At 56.8% G+C, this 23,959-nt stretch overlaps 10 protein-coding genes across 10 annotated transcripts; 5 read left to right on the plus strand and 5 right to left on the minus strand.

Annotated features, from left to right (window-relative positions):
- Nucleotides 1-1,092: 1,092 nt before the first annotated feature.
- On the minus strand, nt 1,093-2,553 carry WHR41_06408 (uncharacterized protein; the record flags this gene model as incomplete). Its single annotated transcript, XM_069375013.1, has 1 exon — nt 1,093-2,553. The coding sequence occupies one exon, from the start codon at nt 2,551-2,553 to the stop codon at nt 1,093-1,095; it is 1,461 nt and encodes a 486-aa protein (XP_069228187.1).
- Nucleotides 2,554-4,123: 1,570 nt separating this feature from the next.
- On the minus strand, nt 4,124-5,161 carry WHR41_06409 (uncharacterized protein; the record flags this gene model as incomplete). Its single annotated transcript, XM_069375014.1, has 1 exon — nt 4,124-5,161. One exon carries the CDS (start codon nt 5,159-5,161, stop codon nt 4,124-4,126), a length of 1,038 nt encoding a protein of 345 aa, XP_069228188.1.
- Nucleotides 5,162-5,473: 312 nt separating this feature from the next.
- WHR41_06410 (uncharacterized protein) lies at nt 5,474-7,075 on the minus strand. Its single transcript, XM_069375015.1, has 2 exons — nt 6,841-7,075; nt 5,474-6,786 (listed from the first exon to the last, which is right to left on the minus strand). Exons 1-2 carry the CDS (start codon nt 7,045-7,047, stop codon nt 5,605-5,607), a joined length of 1,389 nt encoding a protein of 462 aa, XP_069228177.1. The 5' UTR covers nt 7,048-7,075; the 3' UTR covers nt 5,474-5,604.
- A 739-nt stretch (nt 7,076-7,814) lies between these two features.
- On the plus strand, nt 7,815-9,501 carry WHR41_06411 (uncharacterized protein). Its single transcript, XM_069375016.1, has 2 exons — nt 7,815-8,044; nt 8,096-9,501. The coding sequence occupies exons 1-2, from the start codon at nt 7,851-7,853 to the stop codon at nt 9,360-9,362; spliced, it is 1,461 nt and encodes a 486-aa protein (XP_069228176.1). The 5' UTR covers nt 7,815-7,850; the 3' UTR covers nt 9,363-9,501.
- A 140-nt stretch (nt 9,502-9,641) lies between these two features.
- On the plus strand, nt 9,642-11,656 carry WHR41_06412 (uncharacterized protein). The gene is made up of 2 exons (XM_069375017.1): nt 9,642-9,944; nt 10,012-11,656. The coding sequence occupies exons 1-2, from the start codon at nt 9,686-9,688 to the stop codon at nt 11,457-11,459; spliced, it is 1,707 nt and encodes a 568-aa protein (XP_069228175.1). The 5' UTR covers nt 9,642-9,685; the 3' UTR covers nt 11,460-11,656.
- A 487-nt stretch (nt 11,657-12,143) lies between these two features.
- WHR41_06413 (uncharacterized protein) lies at nt 12,144-14,061 on the plus strand (the record flags this gene model as incomplete). The annotated part of the gene is made up of 7 exons (XM_069375018.1): nt 12,144-12,376; nt 12,429-12,509; nt 12,562-12,669; nt 12,718-13,009; nt 13,059-13,089; nt 13,151-13,212; nt 13,266-14,061. 7 exons carry the CDS (start codon nt 12,144-12,146, stop codon nt 13,764-13,766), a joined length of 1,308 nt encoding a protein of 435 aa, XP_069228174.1. The 3' UTR covers nt 13,767-14,061.
- Nucleotides 14,062-14,412: 351 nt separating this feature from the next.
- Nucleotides 14,413-16,131, minus strand: WHR41_06414 (uncharacterized protein; the record flags this gene model as incomplete). The annotated part of the gene is made up of 1 exon (XM_069375019.1): nt 14,413-16,131. The coding sequence occupies one exon, from the start codon at nt 16,129-16,131 to the stop codon at nt 14,413-14,415; it is 1,719 nt and encodes a 572-aa protein (XP_069228173.1).
- Nucleotides 16,132-17,739: 1,608 nt separating this feature from the next.
- On the plus strand, nt 17,740-20,019 carry WHR41_06415 (uncharacterized protein). Its single transcript, XM_069375020.1, has 6 exons — nt 17,740-17,926; nt 17,980-18,457; nt 18,511-18,741; nt 18,796-19,353; nt 19,408-19,639; nt 19,700-20,019. The coding sequence occupies exons 1-6, from the start codon at nt 17,903-17,905 to the stop codon at nt 19,854-19,856; spliced, it is 1,680 nt and encodes a 559-aa protein (XP_069228172.1). The 5' UTR covers nt 17,740-17,902; the 3' UTR covers nt 19,857-20,019.
- A 600-nt stretch (nt 20,020-20,619) lies between these two features.
- Nucleotides 20,620-22,232, plus strand: WHR41_06416 (uncharacterized protein). Its single transcript, XM_069375021.1, has 2 exons — nt 20,620-21,224; nt 21,282-22,232. Exons 1-2 carry the CDS (start codon nt 20,846-20,848, stop codon nt 22,124-22,126), a joined length of 1,224 nt encoding a protein of 407 aa, XP_069228238.1. The 5' UTR covers nt 20,620-20,845; the 3' UTR covers nt 22,127-22,232.
- A 183-nt stretch (nt 22,233-22,415) lies between these two features.
- On the minus strand, nt 22,416-23,444 carry WHR41_06417 (uncharacterized protein; the record flags this gene model as incomplete). Its single annotated transcript, XM_069375022.1, has 1 exon — nt 22,416-23,444. The coding sequence occupies one exon, from the start codon at nt 23,442-23,444 to the stop codon at nt 22,416-22,418; it is 1,029 nt and encodes a 342-aa protein (XP_069228307.1).
- Nucleotides 23,445-23,959: the final 515 nt, after the last annotated feature.

Consider the following 23,959-nt stretch of genomic DNA (forward strand, 5'->3'; position numbering starts at 1 on the left):
ACAGGGTGGGGCTGGGGGGAGGGTGGTCGGTGGGAGAGCGGCAGAGCACTGGCAGATTCAGAGGACGACGGCCGCCGGGACGACCAGTTGCATGGCGTGGACATGCATTCCAGCGACCATCAGTTCGAAGCGTCGTCAGGGGCGTCGGGATACGAAAGCTGGCAGGCCGAGGGCCACTGAGAGCTAGTTGCACGCTGTGAACATGGACGCCGGCAGGCACGGCGCCCCAGCGACCACGACCTCAAAGCACTGCCTACAGCTGCCAGTAAAGTGAAGGTCATGATCAGTCGCGCAGCGTGGAGCTGGACAGTGGGAAGAACCTGGATGACCACATCTCGCTCCTCGTCAGAGTCCTGGTCGAAGCCATGCACCACCTCGTCCAAGCCGTACAGCAACCCGTGTACCTCCCACCAAATCCATACACTAAAACCTCAGCCTCCAATCGCAAGTCTCTCACCACTTCGAGCAGAGCAAGCACACCAAGAGTTCTACGCCGTGAGCCCGGCCAGAACCCCCAGCGACTAGTAGAACGAGCACGTCTTGCTCCTCGTCAAAGTCCTGGTCGAAGCCTTGCACCACCTCGACCAAGTCCCCCAGCACCCCATGCACTACGCCGACCTGGTGCATGCCGACCGCGAGTCCATGCCCCAAGACTTGGGATTTTTGCAAGTCCTGTGGCATGGAGTGGTGGTCGGTTTGGATCAGGTGGGAGTGAGCGGCGGTGGGGTTCGTGTTTGTGCAGGGGTTGGGGGGCCGGGAGTTTGTCAGTGGCGGAATTGAGGGAACGGCTCAGAATTGGGATGGGATGTATGGTAGATCTTGTTTTTTGTTCTTCGGAATTATTGGATATTGAAGAAAATTGATTAAAAACCTACTACCTGCCTCATCGTCTCGCCCTTGTCTCGACGCAGTGAACTTCAAACATGATTTGCCGTGGCAGCCGCGGCCAGCGCGGTGCCGTCCGATCGATTCGCTGAAGAAACCAGTGATGATTCCGCAGGTTCTCCTTCGGGTGCATTCTGATTGTCGAGCACTGCTTCTGCCCTCTCCCACCACTGTTTGTCCAACTTTGCAGAATTTCATCCATCTTCGCTACCACTTCATCATCCTCGCGTGCTCACCGCCCGAGGCATCACCACTGGAAATCACCGCGCCCTCCGGTGGGGCGGGATAATACCACGCCGCAACAGCAATAAGCACGTAGACAAACACACTCAGCGCGCCCTCGAGGTAATCGCTCTTCTCGTCCCTCAAAAAGTTGCCGATGACGATGATCGCCAGGATCAGCACGATGGCGTCGAACATCTCGAAGTTGAGCCCCATGTTCTTGTCCAGCCCCCAGCCGACGAGCACGACGAGCGGCGTGTTGAGCAGCGCCGTCTGGATGCTGGCGCCCAGCACGTGCGAGAGCGCGAAGTTCATCTGGTTGTCGTACGCCTCGTCCATGGCCGTCAGGTGCTCCGAGGCCTTCTCGATGACCGGCACGAGGATCAGTCCCATAAAGCTGTCGCTGACGCCGCGTTCGACGATGTACTCGATCTGCTGGACGAGGAAGACGGCCATGAAGGAGACGAAGGTCACGCCGATGACGACGGCGATGGCCGCTTCGGTGAAGGTGAGCTTGTCCTTTGCGAGGTCTTTGTGCCGGTCGTGGTCGTTGTGCTCGTCGGCTTTGAGGATGTCTTCGTACAGCCCGTGGTGAGATCGTATCTGGAACCAGAGGTAGACGACGAAGGCGATGAGGAGGACGATGGCGGTGATGCGGGAGATGTGGAGGGCGCGGGTTTCGAGGAATTCGGGCTGATAGTTGGAGGCGAGGGAGTTGTAGAAGATGGAGGGGATGACGAGGCCCATGCCGGCGACGAGCATGAGGTTGCTGCCGACCTCGCTGACTGCTTCGTGGAAAGTCTGATTGGGGTGGAAGATGCCTCCGATGAAGAAGCAGAGGCCCAGGCAGAGAAGCAGGTTGGCGAGGATAGAGCCTAGAATGGCGGCTTGGATGATATGGATGCCTTGCTCGCCGGGCTGCTTGATCAGGACCATGAATAGGACAATTTCCACGATGGAGCCGAAGGTCGTTTCCAGCACTACGCCGAGCACTGTTGGCAGCTTGCGTGCTAGTTCTTGACCAGCAAAGCCGACGAGGTTGGCGCAGGGGACCATGCCAATGTATGCGGTGATGAAGACCCACAGCTTGATGGTTTCGCGTTGCATGTCGCAGCCGAAGTGGAGCACCATGGCCGCGATGGTGAAGGGCCAAAGAATATTGGTGAGCATGCTGATTTTCGACGACGACCTGCCGCAAATCCTAATGAACTTCCAAGGGTGAATCCAGGTGCGGCCACTCTCGCCGTCTTCCTGGACATATTTGGTCCTCTTTCCGCCTCTTCGGCGAGCCTCTTCGACGTCTGCCTCGTGCTTTTCGTGGGCGGCTTCCTGGTCGTCTGGCGATGGCGCATGGTCTTTGCGCTTGAAGACACTGATGTTCTTCTCTCGCCATGAAGGCGTATGTTGCGGTGCAGTCCCCGGCTGGGGCTTCGGTCGGGTCGTCATGATCGCGAGAGCAGATGTGCTGTGTGTGTGACTGAGACCCGGCGATTTAGAAGATCAGGATCCAAGCTAGGTGTCGTAGGGAGCCGCGAAATGGGCGTTTCGCTGAGGTGGGAAAAGTGAAGGTTGGAGGAAGGAGGTGAAGTCAGGCAGCAAGGCGTCCCCGAAGTGAGGAAGGCACGGTGAGGCGTAGGCCGTAGTAGCCCGCGATGTTTGGAGGGAGCGCGTGCAATCGCTTACAGCAAGCACATGAGAGATGTCAGGGAGTGACCTACGACTGCTACAAGAGTACGGGGAGAGAGTAGAGAAGAAGAAGTTCCAGGCCAACGCATTGACTCTGGTGCAGTCCAACCGCGCCATGTACATCACACTGCCTGACCGCCTGCGGCAAGCCTGTTTGCGCGCATCGGACGCGCCTAATGAGCTGGCGCCATTCCTCGCTCGCCTCGGAGGTCGGGAGTTCTGCTCGATCTGCATGCCAGCGCGGCGAAAGCTTGGAACCTGCTTGGAAAGCCACTGGATCGTCATGCTTCTGGAAGCGCCCGCGGCCGGGTCGAAGCGAAACATGCGATGGGATGTCGGCGGTGGCAGAAAAGGAGGAGATTGCACTGCACTGCCACAGGCCCTGCGAGCCCTGATACAAAACAGTGACATCTGCATCCACCTCCCCACACAGCAATGCCACGAAAAGTGGAGAGAACGTGGTCTGCCGCGGTGGAGCTTGTCGAACCTTAACCTGATTTATGTTTTCTTGTCTTCGCTTCCATCCGCGCTGTCGCCCACTTCACTTGGCCCATGTCATGTTCAAGAAAACGGCTGGGCTGTCGAAAGGTCTACGCTGCGCTCTATGATTCTTGTAGAGGAAGGTCCCGATGTGTCTGGTTTCTTGTTCATATCTCCGGTACTTCCATGATCTACCAAGTGCGATCAGCAGTGGAGACCTGCTAGTAAAAGTATGTCTCGGCAGAACCCTCAACTGGCTCGAAAGGAGGTCAAGCCCACCTGTGAATACCAGCAGCACGACGGAATCTCAGAGCACTAGTATTGCTTTGTTGTTTGCGCCGCGGAGCTATCTCGGCCAGCCTGTCACGAAACAGCTACTACAAAAGATGGCTCGTCTACATGGATGGGATCGTCAGGACAGCCGCAGACTCCGTCATTGGTCGGTTGGGTACATGTAGTATATGAGGGTATTTGACCTCATGTTGCGGTCGGTATCGCGACTTGATCGACAGCGGATTTGTGGTCACTCCGCCTGTAAATTGACTGCAGCTGCTCTGACCATCCCTCCAGAGATGCTGCAAGGCCTGATAGCTTCGTCGGCAATTATAGCAACGACGATCGGAGTGCTGCATTTGCCATCGGGCCCATTGATCACATCGGACGGGCGGACATGCCAATTTGCCGATATGTTAGACAGCCAGTCCTTGCGCATCGACAGTCTGCGATCTTCGGAACACAAGCAGCTTCCTTTGCGATGACGGCGCTGATAGTCCAGTGATGGACACCACGTTCCTTCCGAGCAGCTTGAGGAGCATATAGCAAGCCTTGATGCTTTTTTGTCTTCCATGATCTAGAACACAAGATCCCACACGACCAAAAACGAGCAGAACCCAACCGTGCTCCAGAACACCGCCTGCGCTGTGCTCCTCCTCTCACTCGCCCTCTTCAACTCCTTATTACCCTTGCCCAAATTATCCGTAGTGTCATAAGACTCCTGCACCAACTGCTCAATATGCTCACTCTGCTGCGACAGATTCGCATGCAGCGTGCCGTGCAACTCGCTGATCTCCAAAATACTCCTCTCGGCCTGCGAAATCTGCTCCATCTGGCCCTCATAGTACTGCAGCAGGTCCGCGTTCTCCGACTCAAACATCTGCAGCTGGTCCTGCGTCAGCTCCGCCGTGTCCTTCTCCTGCTCCTCCGCAGCCGCCTCCCTCTTCCCTCCCACACCCTCCCCCATCCCCTCCTCGCCATCCGCATACGGAATCCGCCCCCCACCCCGGCTCTTCCAAAGCGAACTCTTGCTCTTCTCCACCTCCCGTCCAACCCTCACCTCCATCATTTCCGCCTGCACCCTCCCCGCGTCCCCCAACCTGCTTTCCAAAAACATCACCACCGCGCCCCGAAACGCCGCCAGCGCCTTCCTCCTCCCCTCCTCCGCTTCCTCCTCCGGACTCCTAGCCGCCGCCGCCCCGCCCGCCGCCCACCGCCCCAGCGCCCCGAGCCCGTTCTTCGCGCGCTTCTGCAGAGCTACGCTCTCGAGCGTCTGGTTCCGCACGTCTTCGGCCTGGCGCAGCGCGGCGATCGCCGCGTTGAGGCTGCGGAGCAGGTTTTTGGACGAGGCGTCGAAGGCGTCGCGCTCGGCGGGCGTGAGGGGCTGGGTGTGCGGGTTCTGGTGGGAGGCGGGTTTGCGGCGCGAGGGGGGAGCGGTGGAGAGGTAGGCGGGCCGCGTGGAGCGCAGGGTTCGCGTGAGGTCGGCGATGCGGGCGTGGATGCTGTAGGCTTCTTGGAGGAAGGAGTCGAGGGGGCGCGGGGGCTGGGAGGGCGGGATCGGGGGCGCGTTGTGGGTTGCGAGGAGGGTGTTGAGGGTGGGGGTTAGGTCGGTCATTGTTGCGTTGCGGGGGTCGTGGGTTGTTTTGGCCGGGTCTGTGGTGGCTGTGGTTGAGGAAGAGGTGTATCGTGGCGGTTCGTTAGGTCGTTAATTTGAGGCGGTGGATGTTGCGTTGGTGAGTGTAGGGTTGCGAGTGTTGATGGGAAAGCTGGGTATGACGAAGTTGGCGAAGCTCAAGCTGTCCCCTCAGAAAGTCAATCACTATCATCAGACTTGGAACATATCTCGACGAGACAGCCACAGGTGAATGTCTTTCACAATCTTGCAACACCATGTAGGAAATTTACTTCCCGCAATTGAGAACCTAGATCAAGAATGTTAAAAAGTGTCCGTATACCGACATTACTTTTAAGAGCCACGGAGCTATACACCCGCGATAATTTAAGCTAAAAGGGTATCATTTTAATACACGGCTTCCGCGCCATTGCCTCTCATTTGCATCACGAAGTCTCTGCTGGGGTCTCCTCCTTTACTTCCTCGGCCGGCTTCTCAGCCTCGGTCTCCTCAGAGGGCGCCGCAGGAGCGTCTTCGGGGACCTCTGCCTCAATGACTGTGATTTCCGCTTCTTCCTCGTCATCCTCCGCCTTTGCGGGGTCCGCCTCAGCCTCCTCTGTTGATTTGGCTTTCTCCGCCTCAGGCTCTTCAATTTTCACCTCTCCGTGCTCGGGTTTCGATTCCGGCTCCGGCTTGATCGTGTCGCTGCGGGTAAGGCCAACCTCTGCAGGAACGGTGCTCGTCGGACGCTCAATATTCGGCTTCGAAGAAGCATCATCGTCCTCCTCTGCCTCCTCCGCAATCGTCGTAGACACCGAGTTCGACCTGCTGTTCGTCGAGTGCCTGTGCCTCTTCGTCGTATCCCCAAGAGCCAGAGTCTCATTGCCCGCAGGCTCAGGCGTCTGCTTCTCCTCGCTTCCTTCATCCTGCCTCTTCAGCAAACTGATCCCCGCAGGCGGCTGCGCAGCCACCGGCGTGTCCCTCGTCACCTCCTTCGGCTCCAAGCCCTCCGCCTCCGGCGGGATCGTGTAGTTCTCCACCTGAATCAACCCGTACTCGTCGCACACGGTCTTGAACAGCGCGTACAGCCCTGTCTTGCTCTCGACGCGCCAGAAGACGTCGCGGTGCTGGAACCACGCGTGGGCGTAGATTCGGTACACGCGCCGGAAGATGTTCGTGATCTCCTTCATCTGCTGCGCGAGCACCTTGTCCGTGCCGCCGCTGCCGCCGGAGCCGAGCCCGAGCCGCGAGGGGAAGAGCTTGCTGTTGCAGAGGGTGGATGCGGCCCAGTCGAGCGTGTGGCAGCAGTAGTCGATCGCGGAGCAGGATTTGGGCGGGTCGTGCACGGCGCAGAGGTACTGCCATTCAGAGGCGCGCATTTCGTTGCAGGTGGTCGCGGAGCAGGGCGGGGAGTCGGAGAAGAGGGCGACGATGATCGCGTTGGTCTTTTGAATCAGGAAGCGGCCGAGCTCGTAGAGCCAGATTTCTTTGGCGGTGTTTTGGGGCGGGTGGGCGAGTTCGCGGGCGAGTTCGGGCGATATGGGGACTGTGGAGGAGGTGTCGGAGGGGTGTGTGTAGGAGTAGTGGAGGGCTTTGAGGTGCTCGGTCAATTGGAAGGCTGAGTCGATCTGAGATGGTTCTTAGTTAGATTCGGGAAACAAGGTGCTTGCTGAACAGCTTACGTCTGAAAGCTCCGTCAAAGGCGGTCCCTCAGCCATGTCTTCTGCTTTTGTGCCGGGGCGTATTCTGCGCGACGCTTCGGCTGCGCCGCTTGGGAACTTGGGTGGGTAGAGCGAGAGGCCGGGCGAGGTAGGTCCGCTCTGGTCCTCGGCGATTGGCGGCGGAGAGGGAAGGCGAGGGGAAGAGGAGGGCGAGACTGAGGAGGCCATGGTGGCGTCTCCGGTGCGTGAGGATGTGAGAGGTTGTAAAGCTCCGGCGTATGAAGAGCTGTCGGCGCTGGCAGGAGTGCGCTTTCACATGCTCGAGACAGCGTGTCAAAAGTGACGACGCGCAGCCGCAGCGGCAAGGAGCGACGACTTGCGGCGACACGTTGGCCGAAGACCTACATAAAGTTAAGGTACCCATAAATATTCTACAATCCAGCACTGATGATAAATAATAACCATGCCAATGCGAATGTTTACCTGCGTTTCTCGGAATTGTTCGCACATAGGTGGTTATCTAATAGACTGATAGCCCTGTCGAGATATCCCGCTATTCAAAGATCCCAACAAGCTTGTCCCATTACGCCTCTTCACAGCAAGCTGGAAGTAACGTGAAACAGTTGCTCTAGGCACGAATCAGAAGAGGCGAGGTACCGCAGAGGTCAGTATAGCCAGAGGGTTTGCTCAGCTCAACCGATACCAGGTAGGGAGCGTTTCGGCTTTGATCACGGACTCATTAGCCGCTTCCGATCATCTGAAGCGAAGAAACACCTAAAACATTATGGTTTAAACATCATATCTCCTGATGACTTATCTCCGCTCAGAGCAACGGGTAAGGGCTTTCTCGTCGGGTATGCCCAGCCAAGGTGAGGCCGAGAATACTCTAGATCCCGGTCTTGTCGCAACAAACGTTCTACCGATGCGCGGCTGCAGCCGGCAAAATTTTGAGCCGCGCGCACCCTCGCGGTGTGTTTTTTCCTACACCCTATACCTATATACTCGGGCCTGCTGCGCCCGTGGTTTTCGAGATGACGCAGAACCTTTTGCAGCAGTCTCATACAAGTGTCGATGCGGAAGACATGACGGCCGACGAGAGGCAGCCGCTGCTTCGGCAAGTGAAGAGTCGCGAGGATGTTTACGATGAGGTCGACTTACCTGAGGATTGGGGTCTAGCGTACAAGTGGGGCATTGTAGCATTGCTTGCGTTCATGGCCTTCACGGTGTAAGTATTCCTAGTGGTATTCGATCTCTAACCCCACTAATGGATCCATAGCACTTTCACCTGCATTTCTGTCGTACCAGTCGCCAGCCGCATCATCTCGGACCTGAATGGCGGTCAAGACAGCAAAATTGGAAGCATTCTGCTCGTGACCATCTGGGAACTGGGTGAAGCAGCTGGACCCCTACTAATTGCTCCTCTGTCCGAGAGGTACGGCCGCTATCTCGTCTTCAACGCCGCCAATGTTCTCTTCATCTGCGGCAGTGTGCTGGGAGTACTCAGCCAAAGCATGAAGCTCATGATCTTCGCTCGCTTCTTCATTGGAGCCACTGTCGCCTCGAATGTGCTCAATCCGGCTATCATTGGCGACATCTTCCCGTCTGAGCAGCGCGGTTCGGCCATGTCCGTTGTCATGTTTGCGCCCTTGCTTGGGGGCGCAATCGGTCCCGCAATCTCAGGTGCCATTGCCGAAACCCTAGGATGGAGAGGAACCATGTGGCTTGCAATCGGCCTGGCGGTTGTCTGCGAGGTCGTCTTCCTGACTTTGTTCCGCGAGACGTACAAAGTCACAGTCCTTGCCGCCAAGGGGCTGGACGTGGCCGATTTCACAGATCAACCGATCTCTGAGCCGAAACTCAGTCTTGCTGCCGCAATCACGCGTCCGGTCAAAGTATTCTGGAGCTCATTTGTTCTCCAGATAATGTCGATCTACGGCGCGCTGGTCTTCACATTTTTCTACGTCATGTCGACGACTCTCCCGGACATCCTACGGTACAGATATGATTTTACGCCGGCTACGGTTGGCTCAGCTTTCCTCAGCTTTAGCATTGGCTCTGTCCTCGGTCTCATCATCTGCAACTTCCTCCTTGACCGCATTTACACCCGCCTGCGACTTTCCGACGACGTCAAGTCGGCTGCAGAGAACCGCCTTCCTCTGATGATGCTTGGCGCAATCATTCTACCCTTCGTCGTCGCCCTCTACGGCTGGGTGGCGCAGCTGGTTCTTCCGGTGTGGCTAATGCTGCTTTCCGTTGTCCTGCTCGGCGTCTTCGTCATTCTCACTATGGTGCCCATGATGGCGTACGTCGTCGATGCGTTCAATCTCTTTTCTGCATCTGCAATGACTGCCGTGCTGATCACGAGGTGTCTAATGGGAACGTTCCTCCCGCTCGTCACTGCGCCTTTGACTGACGAAATCGGCTATGGGCTTGGCTTCACGGTGTTGGCTGCAGCTACGATTGTGCTGGCACCTACGCCGTTCTTTGTTTGGCGTTATGGCTCTCAATGGAGGCAAAAGTCTGTTTACACGAAAGATGAGTGAAATGATATTTTGAATGACTTATGTTCGGCGTTTGCTGCGTTGGAGCGATGATAAAAGTGCTTTCTTGCTTGGAATAAGACAAAAGTCTCACGACAAATAGAGTGTAAATAACCACAAAGTACATTCTTCTCCCTCGCAATCGCTATCCAGTTCGTTCAAATCCAGATAATTCGAATGTCTTAATGCCCGAAGACCCCCCATCATCGCGCCAAGCCTCACCCCAAGCCCCACATCCCGCAAAGCCCGTTCAAACAAAACTTCTGAAGATGCCTGCACAGCACAAACACAGCACCGCCACCGGCTCAGCCAAAACCACCGCAAAAATGGCTTCGATCGATGCAATCGTCAACGCCGGCCCGTCCGCCCAGCAGCCGCGCGACGACGACAATGATCCGGCGGAGCAGTTCGACGCTCTGAACGTCCGCGAGGACAGCGAGGGCTGGAACGATGTCGAGGAAGACGCCGAGGAGTTCAATGTGCAGTGTCTGTTTTGTAGCGAGGTTGCGACGTCTTTGACGCAGGCGCTGGATCACATGAAGGCGGAGCATGGTTTTGATCTTGTGGCGTTCCGCTCTAAGCATGGTAGGTAGGTCTGGGAGCCGGGTTGTGCTTTTTGACTAAAAAGCAATATGAGGCTGACGACTGGCAGGCCTTGATTTCTTTGGCATGATCAAGTTTGTGAATTACGTGCGTTCTCAGGTTAAGGAGGGTAACGCCAAGCCTGAGACTGAGAACCCGTCCGCTTGGGACGATGAGAAGTTCATGCAGCCCGTGCTTGAGGACGATGCGCTGCTGTTCAGTGTCGATGAATTAGAGTCGATGGAATCGAGCGGCAAGCAGCCTGAGGCTTCTGAAGCAAACAACGCCACGGATGAGGTCTCGAAGCTCAAGGAGCAGCTCAGCAAACTCCAATCACAGTTCGACGTCTATCGCGAGCAGGTCAGCGAAACATTAGAGAAGCGCTGGTCTGATGCTCCTAGCAAGAACGAAGGCGAAGGCGAAGCAAAGGCGAAGCGCTACGACGATTCGTACTTCGAGAGTTACAGCTTCAACGATATCCATCAGACTATGCTCCAGGACACTGTCCGCACAGAAGCCTACCGCGACTTCATCTACGAGAACAAGAACTTGTTCGCTGGCAAGACTGTCATGGATGTGGGCTGTGGTACTGGTATTCTCTCCATGTTCTGCGCCAAAGCTGGCGCCAAGCAAGTCTTCGCTCTCGACAACAGCGCCATCATCGACAAAGCACGCCAGATCGCGTTCGACAATGGACTCGACAAGCAGATCACTTTCATTCGCGGCAAGGTGGAAGACCTCCATGAGCTGCCCGGAAGCTACAAGCATGTCGACATCATCGTCAGTGAATGGATGGGCTACTGCCTGTTCTTCGAAAACATGCTGCCGTCTGTCTTCTGCGCAAGGGACCGCTTCATGAAGCGCCGCGCCGACGGCTCTTTCGACGGTCTCATGGTACCCAGCCATGTCAGCGTACACCTAGCACCGCTTGCGGACCCCGACTGGGTGAGCGACAATGTGACATTTTGGAGCGACGTGTATGGTTTCGACATGCACTGCATGCTGGAGGGTGCGCTCGAGGACGTCGTTGTGCAACACCCGCCTGCGAAGACCGTGGTTGGCAGCACCTCGCAGAAGCGTCCCATCGCAATGTGGGACCTCCACCAGGCGAAGGCCGAGGACCTGCAGTTCGACGTGCCGTTCGAGGTCGCCTTGGACCAAGACATCGACTCGCTCGATGCGTGGTGCACGTGGTTCGATACCGTCTTTTCGCCCGCGCCACCGGCGTCTGCCGGCGCGCCGGGCATGATCGCGCCGGAGGAGCAGGAGAAGCTGTCTGCCCAGAAGGGTGCAGTGACTTTCAGCACTAGTCCCATGACCAAGCGCACCCACTGGCAGTGCGGTACCTGCATTGTCGATCGAAAGGGGAAGACTGGTAACAAGCTAAGCTCTGGCACGACTATCGGTGGCGCCATCAAGTTCTTGAAGGATGCGGAGGGCAGAGGTCTGAACATTACGGCGGAGTGGGATTCGAAGGATGGTCAGGAGAAGGGAACGCAGGCTTGGAAGATGCGATGATCAACGAGAAAGGAAACGACTCACTTTGCATGTCCTGAACGGATTCGCTGCTACTCGCAATTGGGTATGAGAAAGAAAAAGCATTTTCACCGTCAAGCCGAGTGCCAGGCACGGCTTCCAATCAGCTCGACCGCCCACCTCATGGATTCTGTGTCGCACGAGAAAGTCCGCGACACCGAATCCGCTCAAGCCTCACCCCTTCTTTCAGCGCCTCCGTTATAGAAGGGCATGTGGTTTAACAAGCATTTGCGTGTGTACTTGATGATAATACGAACTCAAGGTGACCTGAATGCCCATCATGAATTGAATGCCCTCAGTTTCACATGGCTCAAAACGAATACTCGTTGATAGCTGACATGTGTAGCGCTCATGCTGTGGGATGACACTGGAACCGTTTCTCTACGCCTCCAATATTTGGCGCACCCTCCTCATACGTAAACTCCAGATCTGTCACCACAACCCTTCCCACACGTCTCACACCTTAAGGTCTAGGCTTTTGATCGAGCTCATATTGCCACATATGGTGGTGCGCCAACTTTGGACGCCATCTTCGACTCTCCTTGCATTGCAATTACTATAAAATGCCGTTTCCTCCATGGCGCTCTCCATCTCGCTATCGGTGTATCGACCGAGACTGGCTTGGCGACCTTCGACCATTTCGATCAGAATCCTTTCACCGCAAAAATGAAAGGCTGGGCCGTTTTGCTGCTCACGCTCATTGCGACAGCACTCGCCAATCCAATTGCCGACGCCAATGGCGATATCTTCGCTCGCGGGAAGAAATATCCCAAGGGCTGCAGGCTCACCGACTACAACTGTATGCTGAACTATGGCGGACGTCCCTTTGTCAGCACGTTTTGCACCAGTGAGGTTCCCATTACGACGGTCACCAAGAACAGGACGACAACCGAGACGGTGTACGTGCTTGATTAAGAGGTGGCTCTCTTGCCGGAAACTGACCTGCAGAAGGACGTCTTTCACCGGGACAGTCACGGAAATCACCGCGACTACTATAGTCGAGGGATCGACGGTCACGACCACCGCGGAGTTGTATGCCTTTGAGCTTCCAATGATGTGCCGGAGAGGACTGACTGTGGTGCAGCACCGATTTTGTTACCGTTCCAGGTTCCACCACCGTTGTGTCTACCACATTCACGGGCTCGACCACGATCACTACGGCCGTTGCAACTGTGACGAGCGTTGAAACTGAGTAAGCGAAGTCCGATCCCTCGTCTTCAACAAGCCTAACGAGATCCAGCACGGTGACAGAGTTCACTTGCGGTGGAGCATCACCCACGCCAACGCCAGTGCCTCTGCCATCTCCTATCACGGAGAGAATGAAACGGCAAGCCGGCGCGAGCGACACCGCAAGTCAAGGCACTAGCACTGATAGTGCAGCTCCGGCCTTCACTTGTTTCCCAGACGAAGGTGATGATGAGAAACGCCAACGACACATTAGAGGTGCTTGCAAGTGTGCGCAGCTCCCTACTCCGACGTCCTATTCCACGGTCACGGCCACGGTCACTGTTTCACGCCTTTCGACGGTCTATGTAGGTCAAGATGGAGATGGTGTAGCTTAATCATGCTGATAAATTGCAGACTACCACAGAGACTAGATTCCCAACGTCCAGTAAGTGTCGTGTTTCCTCTGTTGCATCAAAGCGGTGTCTCTTGCTAATTGCTCTATTCAGCGGTCTCCGTACAGACCATAGTCACAACAACCGTGCCAGTTTCCGTCACAGCAACTGACGTCGTAAGACGCCCAGCCCATGTTCTCGAAAACCCCAAGCTCACAAGCCCACCCAGTTCACTTCCACCGAATCCACCACTGCCCAAGAAGCCACCCGCACCACAGTAACAGTCACCTCGTCCCAGCCGACCCCCTCCTCCTTCGCAATTGGCTACAACTCCTCCGGCACCGTCGGCGTCGGCCGCATCTCCCCCGCCTCCGACCGCCCAGGCTCCAGCGGCACGCTCATCGTCTTCGACCAAACGAGCGGCGGCAGCCCGTTCTCCCTCAACGCCCAGTCACAGCTCAGCTCCACCGAAAACGGCCAGGTTCTCGGCAAGAACACGCGAGACCCGTTCCCGTACTTGTTCCTCGACGACGCGAACCCCGAGGGCATGACGCCAAGCTGCTCGATTTGCAACAGCACGTTGACGTGCGACTTCCCCGGGTCGAGTGGCAGTGTGTTTGCGCTTTGTAATGGGTTTTTGTCGCTGGGGAGCTTTGGGAGTAGCTCAACTTGTCAGGTCATTGATCTGACTATTCTGCCTCTTACAGGGCCGCCGGCTCCGCCGCGGTAGAGAGGCGATGAGAGCTGAAGTGGGAAGGGACGTTGGGCTAGTGAGTGGGAAGGGAGTCTGTCGCTACCGTCTAGGAAAGTTGTTTTAGAATTGGGGCATGGTCTCGAAACGATGTGGGATCTGGGTTGAATGCTTTGAGAACAATCTTTCAGAAGGCTCGAGTTTGTCCGTGGTGGACCACGAGAAATTAAATGAAATGGGCGTTGATGTTGAGGCATCAAGATTCGATTCACTACTTTCTTTGCGAAGAATGCTCTTCCGATGCAGTGTTTGGAGCATTTCAAATGACTAGCAACCTTCCCCTTGTTTCTATCCTAGCACCCACTCAGAAGGCTATAGAGGAGGTCCAGTGAGTATGACAGACTGTGGGTTCGTAACATAAGTAAGAGTCGCGTCGAAGTACGCTCCAATGTGTGAATACATCGATGCCGGGTTGCTTCAGACTGATGTTCGGGAGGGATGGTAGTTCACACGAATTCATCGTCCATTTCAACTCGCTATGTTCCGATTCATGAGCTGCGCAGACTACCGACTCTGCGACTGGGTATCAACAACGACATCAAACAACGTCTCAGAGCTATGTCGCGCTCGCCTCTTCTCACACCACAGGCACTGCTGATCACCGACCTCGAGGCTCAACATCCCTTTAAGCACGCTTCTTCCCTTTCTTCATCTGTCCACCCCCAGCCCTCAACGCCATCAAAACATCCCTCCTCGCCCACGGATCGCACACCGTGCACTCAAATTTACTCAACCTCTCAATCTCCTCCTCTGAAAGCGCCGGCAGCACGCACTCGTTATGCTGCCAGACATTGCACTTATCACACTGCACCATCTCGCCGCCCTTCTCTCCACCGTCCGCAGCCACGCAGCCGCAGATGCAGCGCACGGACTCGACCGGGTCGCCATTTTTGTCGCGCTCGGTGCTGAAGTTCGCGGGCGAGAAGAAGAACGGCATCAGGTCGGCGGTGGTCGCTAGGCGGGCGGAGCTGCGCCTGGATTTGGGCTGCGAAGCGGAGAGACGGGCGTGGTGCTCGGTTGCGGCGGCGTGTGCTTCAGCTTTGGTTTTGGGGAGGGCGGTGCCGGCGATGATGGCTTCGAGGTGTTGTTGCTTTTTGCTCATGGGAGCTTCGATGCTGGTCTTGGCAGGAGGTGTTTCTGGCTTGTTTTCGGACGCTGTGGTCCTCGAGGTACGAGCAGATCTTGTGGCTACTGGCTGTGTGGGAGCCTTGTTGACTGGCTGTACCACGCCTCGAGTGGTCTTTTGACGCTTCTCGGCTGCTTCAAGGGATTGTTGTGGCTTGGTGGCCTTGCTCGGACCATGGGAGTCGGTGCAAGTCTTCAGCAGGGTCTGAGGAGCTACAGGCGGCTGGAGGACAGTCGAGGGTGGCGCTGGCACGTCGTCTGTTGGGGCCTCTGCATCTGGAGTGAAAGCACGCTTGGGTGCCTTGACAGCAGTGACGATACCGTAGTGCGCCATCGAAGAGACGCGAGGATCTGGTGTGAAATGCTTGGTAGGGTCTAGCTGATGCTTGGGCAGGGCCGGAGTCATGACAGCGGTCTTGATTTTGGGAGGCTGACTGGTGGCTTGGGTCGCGCTATTCATAAAATGGGTATTTGAGGGAAGGTGCTCGGTGACCTTTGAACCTCCTGGAATTTGATCTGTAATGAACCTGACATGGTTCTCAATCGGTTTGAGAGCCTTCTGGTGAGCCACCTGATTCGGCACCTTAGGGGAGCTGGACTTGACAATGGCAGGCTCGATAGATAGACGATTGCCGTCGAGGCTTGGCACGGCAAGGTCTGAGAGGTCCGCGACTGATGACCGGTCCTGTGAAACAATAGCTGGCGCTTGTGTTGAAGTCACATGAAGAGAAGGTTGTTTCTTTGAAGCCGAAGCCGGGAGACCTTCAACCGCAGAAGTATCGGGCGTTGACTGAGGTTGATTGCCGGCTGGCGCTCTTGCAGACTGCGAGACTTCATCTTGGCTCCCATCATCAATAGTCCAGATCACGCCCTTTGGAGCACACGTCTTGAAATTATCCAGAGTTTCGGTGTTCGTCTGCGTGGGTAATGGCAAGAGCGGGTCAAGCTCCTTAGCGAGCTCACGCTTGCGGACTTCCTCGACATTCAGAGTCTGCTCTTCGGTATCGAAGATTTCAGGAGCATGGCGACGAGCGATGAAACAAGCGTTGGGCAAGTGGCGATAGTCCGGCAGACGGCTAAGGTAGGTACCGCGCCGGTGAATGTACTCCTCGAAGGTGTAGTACTCGTCCAAGACGAGGCCGTCTCCCTCCATCGATGAAGCCAGGTGGATTGCATAGTCTGGATAGACACTGCTGCTGATGCTTTGAAGATTAGCCATGTTTGCTGCGTGGCCCAGTGGTGAATGCTTCTTCGTTTTGTTGCGAATGTCTCGTGGTATGAGGATGCCGGTTGTCGGGAACCCTGAGTGCGACGAGGTGATGTTGAAGCCTTCGAGGTGCAGCCGCACGAGTTTCGCTTCGGTGCTGAGTGAACGGTTCTGCCTGATGCATGTGATTATACACACGCGGTGACCGCACGCGTTTCACAATGACCGCACACTAGGGAAGTCACGCACCGTGCTCCACTACACTTCACTCTCGCGCGGCTCACATTTGGAGCGCGCGCTCGGTACCCTACATTCACTTGCTTAGAGTGCTAAACCTTCACCTGGTCACAAGGGGAACTCGCCTCTTGAGTGAAGTGTTGGGGAAACTGATGTGGTCCGGGTCGCTACAGCATCAGCCTCACCCCGTGTCGTCCCCGATGCCGGATCCAAGCAACATTCGCAACCAACTGACAACTCTCCAGTCTTACCGGTCAGTCACGATCACATGCAGCAATTCATATCACGCAACATTGATGTCGCTTCTTGGTTCTGCATGTCCGCATGTATATTCGTTGCACCTTCGAGCGATCATCTGTAGATTTGTGGTGTCATATTTCGGGTTTGGAGATGCCTCCACTTCATTACACCTGAAAGACTGCGTTTGACACCACGAATTATACCTGTCGTCTTACAGCATCCTGCGGATTTCATAAGCTCGCCCTGAGGGTCAAACCTTTCGCGACGACTTACCTGAGCTGTGGGGAAAGAAACCAAAAGACCAACCAATTGTTGTTTGACGAAAATGATCCATCCGGTCAGCAGCAAATGCCTTCTCGTACGACCGGGTGACATGTCAACGTGCGATCTCCATGTCGCCTCCAGCCATTGTTGAGGAAGAATGCTGCATCGGAGAAGCTTCGCCACCCGCCTGCCCGCTGACCCTCATGAACCACAAAGCACCTCGTCAATGCTTTATTTGAAAGGAAGTGATTGAGTGGATGAAAATGACTGCGATCATTCATGGATCGCATCACGGCTCCGATCCATTTGCCGAGAACCAAGAGTACTTACCCCACGCGGGGAACGAAACGTGGCGAAAGCTTGTCTGGAGCCAGGAGCCTCCCAGTCCACGCTTGCAACCAATGGATCTGCCGTGCACTGTGTCCGAGGTTGAGACACCCTCTGAAGACGCCACAGTGACGCTAGGCAATGCTGACGGCGGTCAATTGACGAGAATCCGACGCTTGGAGATAGTGATGAGTAGTCCTCAAGCATGGCGAGATTCACACAATCAACACCCAATCTTGACGCCAAAACCGCCTCATCTCGCTTCAGCACACTGATCGCACCTCCGCATTGTCGGCACCCGCAACAGCGAGTCATGGCGCGTCACAAGATGCACCTAGCACGCGGCAGCGCCTCTCAAGGATGCCGCAGGGCCCGCGCTCCGGCAGGTTCCAGGTCATATCTATTTCTCCGCACCAGAGACGTCCCGCGCGCGCATTGCCGGAGTTGGCATAGCATGAACCTACAGGTGGGATGTTCTTTGGGCTGGTTCATCTGCCGTGCCTCGCATGCGCGTGCCACGCATTGGAGTCTGTTTGATGGAAGTCTATTCATGATGGTGTTTAAAGGGCTGAGCAGTCCAGCCCTGATGCTCGTTCGACTTTGAACATCAGATGCTGCGCTGTATCTTTGAGCTGCTCAATCTGCTGTGAGCCTGGCAAGGCCCTGTTACACACCTCATCTTTTCTCACCTTGTCTGACCCCATTGACCCTCAACATGGAGATGAACTACGATGAGCGGGTAGGTTCATTGAGCACAATGTCGTCCGTCCCTCATCAACTAATCAAGACCAGGAGCTCCATCAACTGGAGTCAGAGCTCCACACCGAGATCCTTCCCGGCACAGAAATTATGGCCGACGTAGGCTCTCACCACTTCGTCAAAAGCGGCGCCGGCGTCCTCGTGCCCCAGCCCTCCGCAGACCCGCACGACCCCTTGAACTGGTCGAAGCTCTGGAAGACCTGCTGCATCACCGCCGCCACGAGCGTCACGTTCACGCAGGGCTTCGGACCCCTCGCGCTTGCGCCTATGTTCCCGGATTTGATCCAAGCGTTCGATTCGGATCTGGCATCTGTGGTCAAGTTCACGGGTGTGGCTATCTTGGTGCTGGGGTTCAGTAATTTCATCTGGGTGCCGATTAGCTCGTCCTTTGGGCGCAGGCCGGTGTACATTGCTTCGCAGGTCATTTGCTTGGTTGCTTCTATCTGGCGTGCGGTGGCTAAGGATTATGGCTCGTTCATGGGCGCTTGCGTTTTGAACGGCATTGGCGCAGGTACGGCGATTTGTTCGACGGATGCCTGCGATAATCGCTGACATGCTTTGAAGGGCCCGCCGAGACCATCCAGCCGGCCGTGATTGCGGACATCTATTTTCTCCACGACCGCGGGTTTTGGAATACACTCTACTGGGTCGCCTACATGGGCAGCTTGATGGTCGGCCCGATCATTGCTGGCTCGATGGCTTTGCACGTGGGCTGGCGCAGTTTCTGGTGGTTCAATACTGCCATTCTTGCTGCGTCGCTGCTGATGACCATCTTCATGTTCCCGGAGACCAAATGTGAGTCTTTCTCTCCTTTATCCACACAGAATCTTGCTAATCACCTTGCCACAGGGCACCGCGTGCATCCTGCAGAGATGGTCAACAACGCGACTCCCGAGACCAAAGTCTCGCCCACGGAATCGGGCGAGAAGATTGCATCTGCAGACCCAGAGAAACGCGCCAGCGACGTAACCCGCGTAGAGACTCGCAACACCATGCCCGACCTCAGCAAGCAAGCAACAGCCGAGCGCGACCCTCATCTAGGCAAAGGAACGCCCAGCAAGCAGCAGTGGAAGCTCTGGCAGAGCAACCCGCACCCGTTCAAAGCTATCGCGCTCGACCTTTGGATTCCGTGGAAACTGTTTGCATTTCCCATCGTCGAGTCCGCCGCTTTCGTCGTCTCTTGGTCCTGCAGCTCCTTCCTCACGATCAACTTGACACAGAGCCAGAATTTCGCCGCGCCGCCTTACAACTTCAATAGTCAGAGCATTGGCTTCATGAACTTCGCTATTCTCATTGGCGCGTTCATCGGTCTAGCTACGGCCGGCCCGCTCAGCGACTGGGTCAGCGCCAGAGCCACGAGGAAGAATGGCGGTATCCGCGAGCCTGAGATGCGTCTACCAGCCATGAGTAAGCCCCCCTTCACGTGAACGTGCAAGCTTCGGTGCTGACGCTACATCAAAGTCCCCTATGTCCTCATCATGATGCTCGGCAACTTCGTCACGGCCTTCGGCTATGATAGGAAGTGGCCGTGGGAAGCCATCGTCATCATCGGCTACACCTGCGCCGGCTTGCAAGTCGCCGCTTTGCCCGCTATGGTCAACACGTACGCTGTGGACTCGTACAAGCCTGTGGCGGGCTCATTGATGGTCGCTATTACTGTCAACAAGAATCTGTGGGGATATGGGTTTGCTGAGTAAGTTGCTCGTCGGCTTTGGATAGGGAATTGAAACATTGGCTGACTGGAAAACTATAGGTTCATCACGCCGTGGGTCATCAAGTCGGGCTTCATCCCGCCCATCATGACCAACATGAGTCTGATCACGCTGTGGTGCCTGTTTGGCATTCTGTTCTATTACAAGGGAAAGACGTTCAGGAGGTGGAGTCGCAATAGCTCGGTGCACAAGCTTTGATGGACGCCTCGTGGTTCAACGGTGCACGTGGTATTCAGAAGAATGTGGGTCGACCAGTTTCGTAGGTAGTCTTGCGGCGCCGTATGGTACATGGGATGCTTTATTACCCTAGCGTCTGCACACCGAGCAGCACACTATAACCGGGTATTAATATTCTCACCAATCTCCACCGCCACGTTGCGCCGCTGTCAACTTGCATCGCACGAACCTTCATTAATTACTTTGCCTAGGCTCGCAATTTTCCAGGTCGTCAATACGCGAAGAAGCCCGACCGGAGTTCGTTTCCGCAGGGCAGCACAAGCGATTGCGTGCATTTTGCCGGTCCACCAGTTCATCAGCCGGTGGCCCAGCCATCGTTTTCCCCATGGGTCAGGTGTGGAGCCGACTACCCGCAGGCCAAGCTTTCGTCAGCTGCGGAGATGGAGCTTGAGCTTGTCGGTGTGCGACGAGGAAGGGAGGGACTCTCGAGACAATGCGACTTCACCTGTGCTGTTTTTTTATTGAGTGAAAAAGCATGATACAGTGACCAGTGACTTTGCACCCAGTCATCACACGAAGACGCCCACTGCAGTGCGACTCTCCCCCCGGCGGCCCTTGCGGAAGCGAGATGGGCAATAAGCGAGTCGCAGTATAGCGCTGCGTCACCCTGCGCTCCGAGCTGCGTCTGCTCTCCGCCGTACCTGGCGATCTCCTCGCCAAGATGAGGGGATGTCCGCGCGCGTCTCCAGTCCGCCCGCGTCATTTATCCCGGTCCTCGTCATGTGGAGGGAAATCCTTCGAGGTGAAGTGCCAATGGCCATGTGAACCGCGCCCGGCTTAAAGCGACCCGCTGCCAGCTCTTGCGAGTTTGGCTCTTCAGTGCAGTCACTCAAGCGGTCGAGCCTTGTTATAAATACCTACCAGTCGCTGCTGGCCCGACTTGCTCACATCGCCATCCCTCCATAGACCCTACACCACCTCCAACCATCCAGCGAACCCGGCACGCAACAATGCTCGCACGCTTCGCTACCCTCGCGGCCCTCCCGCTCCTCGCCCTCGCGCAGTCCTCTGAGCCAGTCGGCAACGGCACCGGCGTCGACGAGAACGGCAAGTACGAGATCTCGAGCGAGGGCATCCGCGCGCACTTCATTCCCTACGGCGCCTCCATCTCCAACTTGTTCATCAAGGACGTCCATGGCGAGGAGCGCGATGTCGTCCTTGGATTCGACAACGCGAGTTACTACGAGGTCGACAAGCAGCATCCCCATCTGGGCGGTGTTCCTGGTCGCTATGCGAACAGAATCATGAACTCGACATTCGAAATTGACGGCGAGGTTTTCGAGGTTGATGCTAACGAGCATGGTGGTTTGAACACTCTCCATGGTGGCAGTAAGTTCAATCGCAGAATGCTCGAAACAAGAAAAGTAGCTAACACGCCACCAACAGAGAACGGCTGGGACTGGCGCAACTGGACCGTCGTCGCCCACACTGCCGACAGTATCACCTTCTCCCTCATGGACCCTGACGGCGAGATGGGCTTCCCCGGCGACGTGATCTCTTACGTGACCTACACTCTGACGCCCTACGACTGGCACATCTACATGTCCGCCTTCTCCCTGACCCACAAGACCCCCATCATGCTCTCGTCCCACACCTACTGGAACCTCGACGGTTTCCAGAACCCCTCCACCCCGCTCGCCCTCAACCACACCCTCCACCTCCCCTACAGCGGCCAGCGCATCGCCACAGACGGCATCCTGATCCCCAACGGCACCGTCCTCCCCAACCAAAAGCACAGCATCAACGACTTCTGGTCCAGCCCCAAGCAAATCGGCGCCAACTTCACCAACCCGGACATGCTCGGCAACTGCGGCACGAACTGCACGGGCTACGACACCTGCTACCTCGTCAACCGCGCGCAGAACGGGCCCTACGACTGGCGCGCCGCGCCCGTCGCCACCCTCTCCAGCCCCTGGAGCGGCATCCAGGTCGACGTCTACACCGAGCAGGAGGCCTTCCAGGTCTACTCGTGCGGCGGCCAGAACGGCACGCTGACGCTCAAGGAGACGCAGGGCTTGTTCAACGACACTTCGAGGCCCAGGACTGTGCAGCAGAACGGCTGTGTGGTTATGGAGGTCGAGGACTGGATTGATGCGATCAACCAGCCGGAGTGGCAGAGGGAGAAGAGGAACATCTACGGCCCGGGCGATGCGCCGTATGTGTTGGAGGCGACTTATAGCTTTTCGCTGAACCAGGAGGCGAAGAATGCGAGCTGCCCTGGTGGATACTAGGGTGGTTTGAGAGGGGTTGAGAGGGAGGATTGCGGAGTTTGGTAATGAAGAACGGACGGCGGCCTGCGATGTTAGCTACACCAATGCAATGAAACCGTCAAACGAATTTCAGTGATTGATGCGCTTCCTCTTTCTCGTCGCGTTCAATGGTATACATTGCACGCACAGCCATGCCGTGCGGACCTGTCGTCTCACTGGCTTGCGCCTGGCCTCCTCTAGAAGTGCATGTATTGGCACGCAAGACATCTCAGGTATCTCCACCCACAGCATCTTCCTTCCCCTCAATATCTCAATCAAGATACATCCCATCCTTCAAATTCCTCAAATTCTGCAAAAACCCGTACCCGCCCTCCGCCCTCGAGTCCAAATCCCCATACCGCATATCCACGCCCCTCGCCGGCTGCCCCGCCTTCCTCCCCTCTCCCCCCTTCTTCCCAGCCGCAGCACTCGCAGCCCTCTCCTTCTCCTCCACCAACCGCCCCAACCCCTCCACAAACCTGCCCCGCGCCTTCTCCTCCGCCGTCCCCCTCCACACCTCCGCCAGCACCCTCAGCTCCCCCACCCGCGCCCCCGCACCCTCGACATCGCCCGCGGCCAGCAGCTCGCTGATCTCGCCCCGCACGGAGGCCGCGTACTCCTGCGCTTTCTGCTCGAGCTGCCGGTTGGACTCCGTCGCTTCGGGGCCCGAGACCGAGATGAAACTGCTCGCCGCGCTGGCGATTTCCGACGGCGCGGCGGGCCAGGCGGTCGCGGCGCCGAAGGTCTGGACGACGCTTTCGAGGCGCGCGCGCAGAGTCGAGAGTTCGCGCAGGGAGGCGAGGTGCGCGGGCTCGCTGGTGGGAGGAGGAGCCGCGGTGTCCTCCTTCGCTTCGGCGGGCGCTGCGTCTGCGTCCGCGTCTGCGTCTGCGTCGGGTTGCGCTTGTGTGCTCTTCTTCTCTTGCGTCGCGGGCGCCAGCAGCTCGATGTCTTTCTTGAGCCCGGTTTCCAGCGCGTCGGTGAGGCCTGTCGTCTCGCCGCGGAGGACTTCGACTTCGTATGCGAGGCGCCCGCCGCTGCGGATGATTTCGTCCGTAAGCTGGGTGAGGGAGGCGGAGAGGCGGGCGGTTTGGGCGGAGAGCTGGGCGAGGAGGGTTTGGGTTTGGGCGGAGAGGTCGGGGAGCGAGGCGTTGTTGGGTGGTGGACGGGCGGAGAGGGAGAGCGAGGGGAGGGTGCTGTTGAGGTAGGTTGCTGGGTCGAAGGAGGGGGTGAGGAAGGGGTGGGTTGCGGGGTCGGAGAGGTGGTGGGATTTGGGCGCTGGGGAGGGTGTTGGGATGGCCATTGTGGTGGAGTTGGGGAGATGAGTTGCAATTGGTCGGAAGAGGGCCAGATCCCAATGCGTGTGTATAGTCACTATAGGGAATAGGCCAAATAGCTCTAGTTGGCGGCGTCGGCTAGGTTTCTGTAGACCCACCCCCGCAAAAGCTTGGCTGCAATGGCGCGCGCGCGCCGCCCAAGCGTCGTCCCTGCCTTTGATATGACACAGCAGCAGACAGCCGTGACAGCGTATTGCTGCCTGCAGCCCGCTTGCCTGCGCGGCGGGCGGCGCGCAGGTTGAGCGCGGCCTCAGGTATGCATGTGATTTTGGCGCCATGGCCGCTTCCTGCCGTAGTGACTTCTTGGTCCTCGAGAAGATCTCGCCTTGAATTACTCCTCCGCAAGAACGCTCACGATCTTTGGCTGCCTCTGCCAGCTAGGCGAGAGTCCACTTACGATTTCCTCCGCGAGACGCCGTTCCGCACCTCCCTCCACTTCACTTCGCCCCTTGACCAGCTCAACACGGTCTTGGCTTCGATC

Source organism: Cladosporium halotolerans (assembly GCF_011745625.1).
Source record: "Cladosporium halotolerans strain TM138-S3 chromosome Unknown Sca21, whole genome shotgun sequence".
Lineage (NCBI taxonomy): Eukaryota > Fungi > Ascomycota > Dothideomycetes > Cladosporiales > Cladosporiaceae > Cladosporium > Cladosporium halotolerans.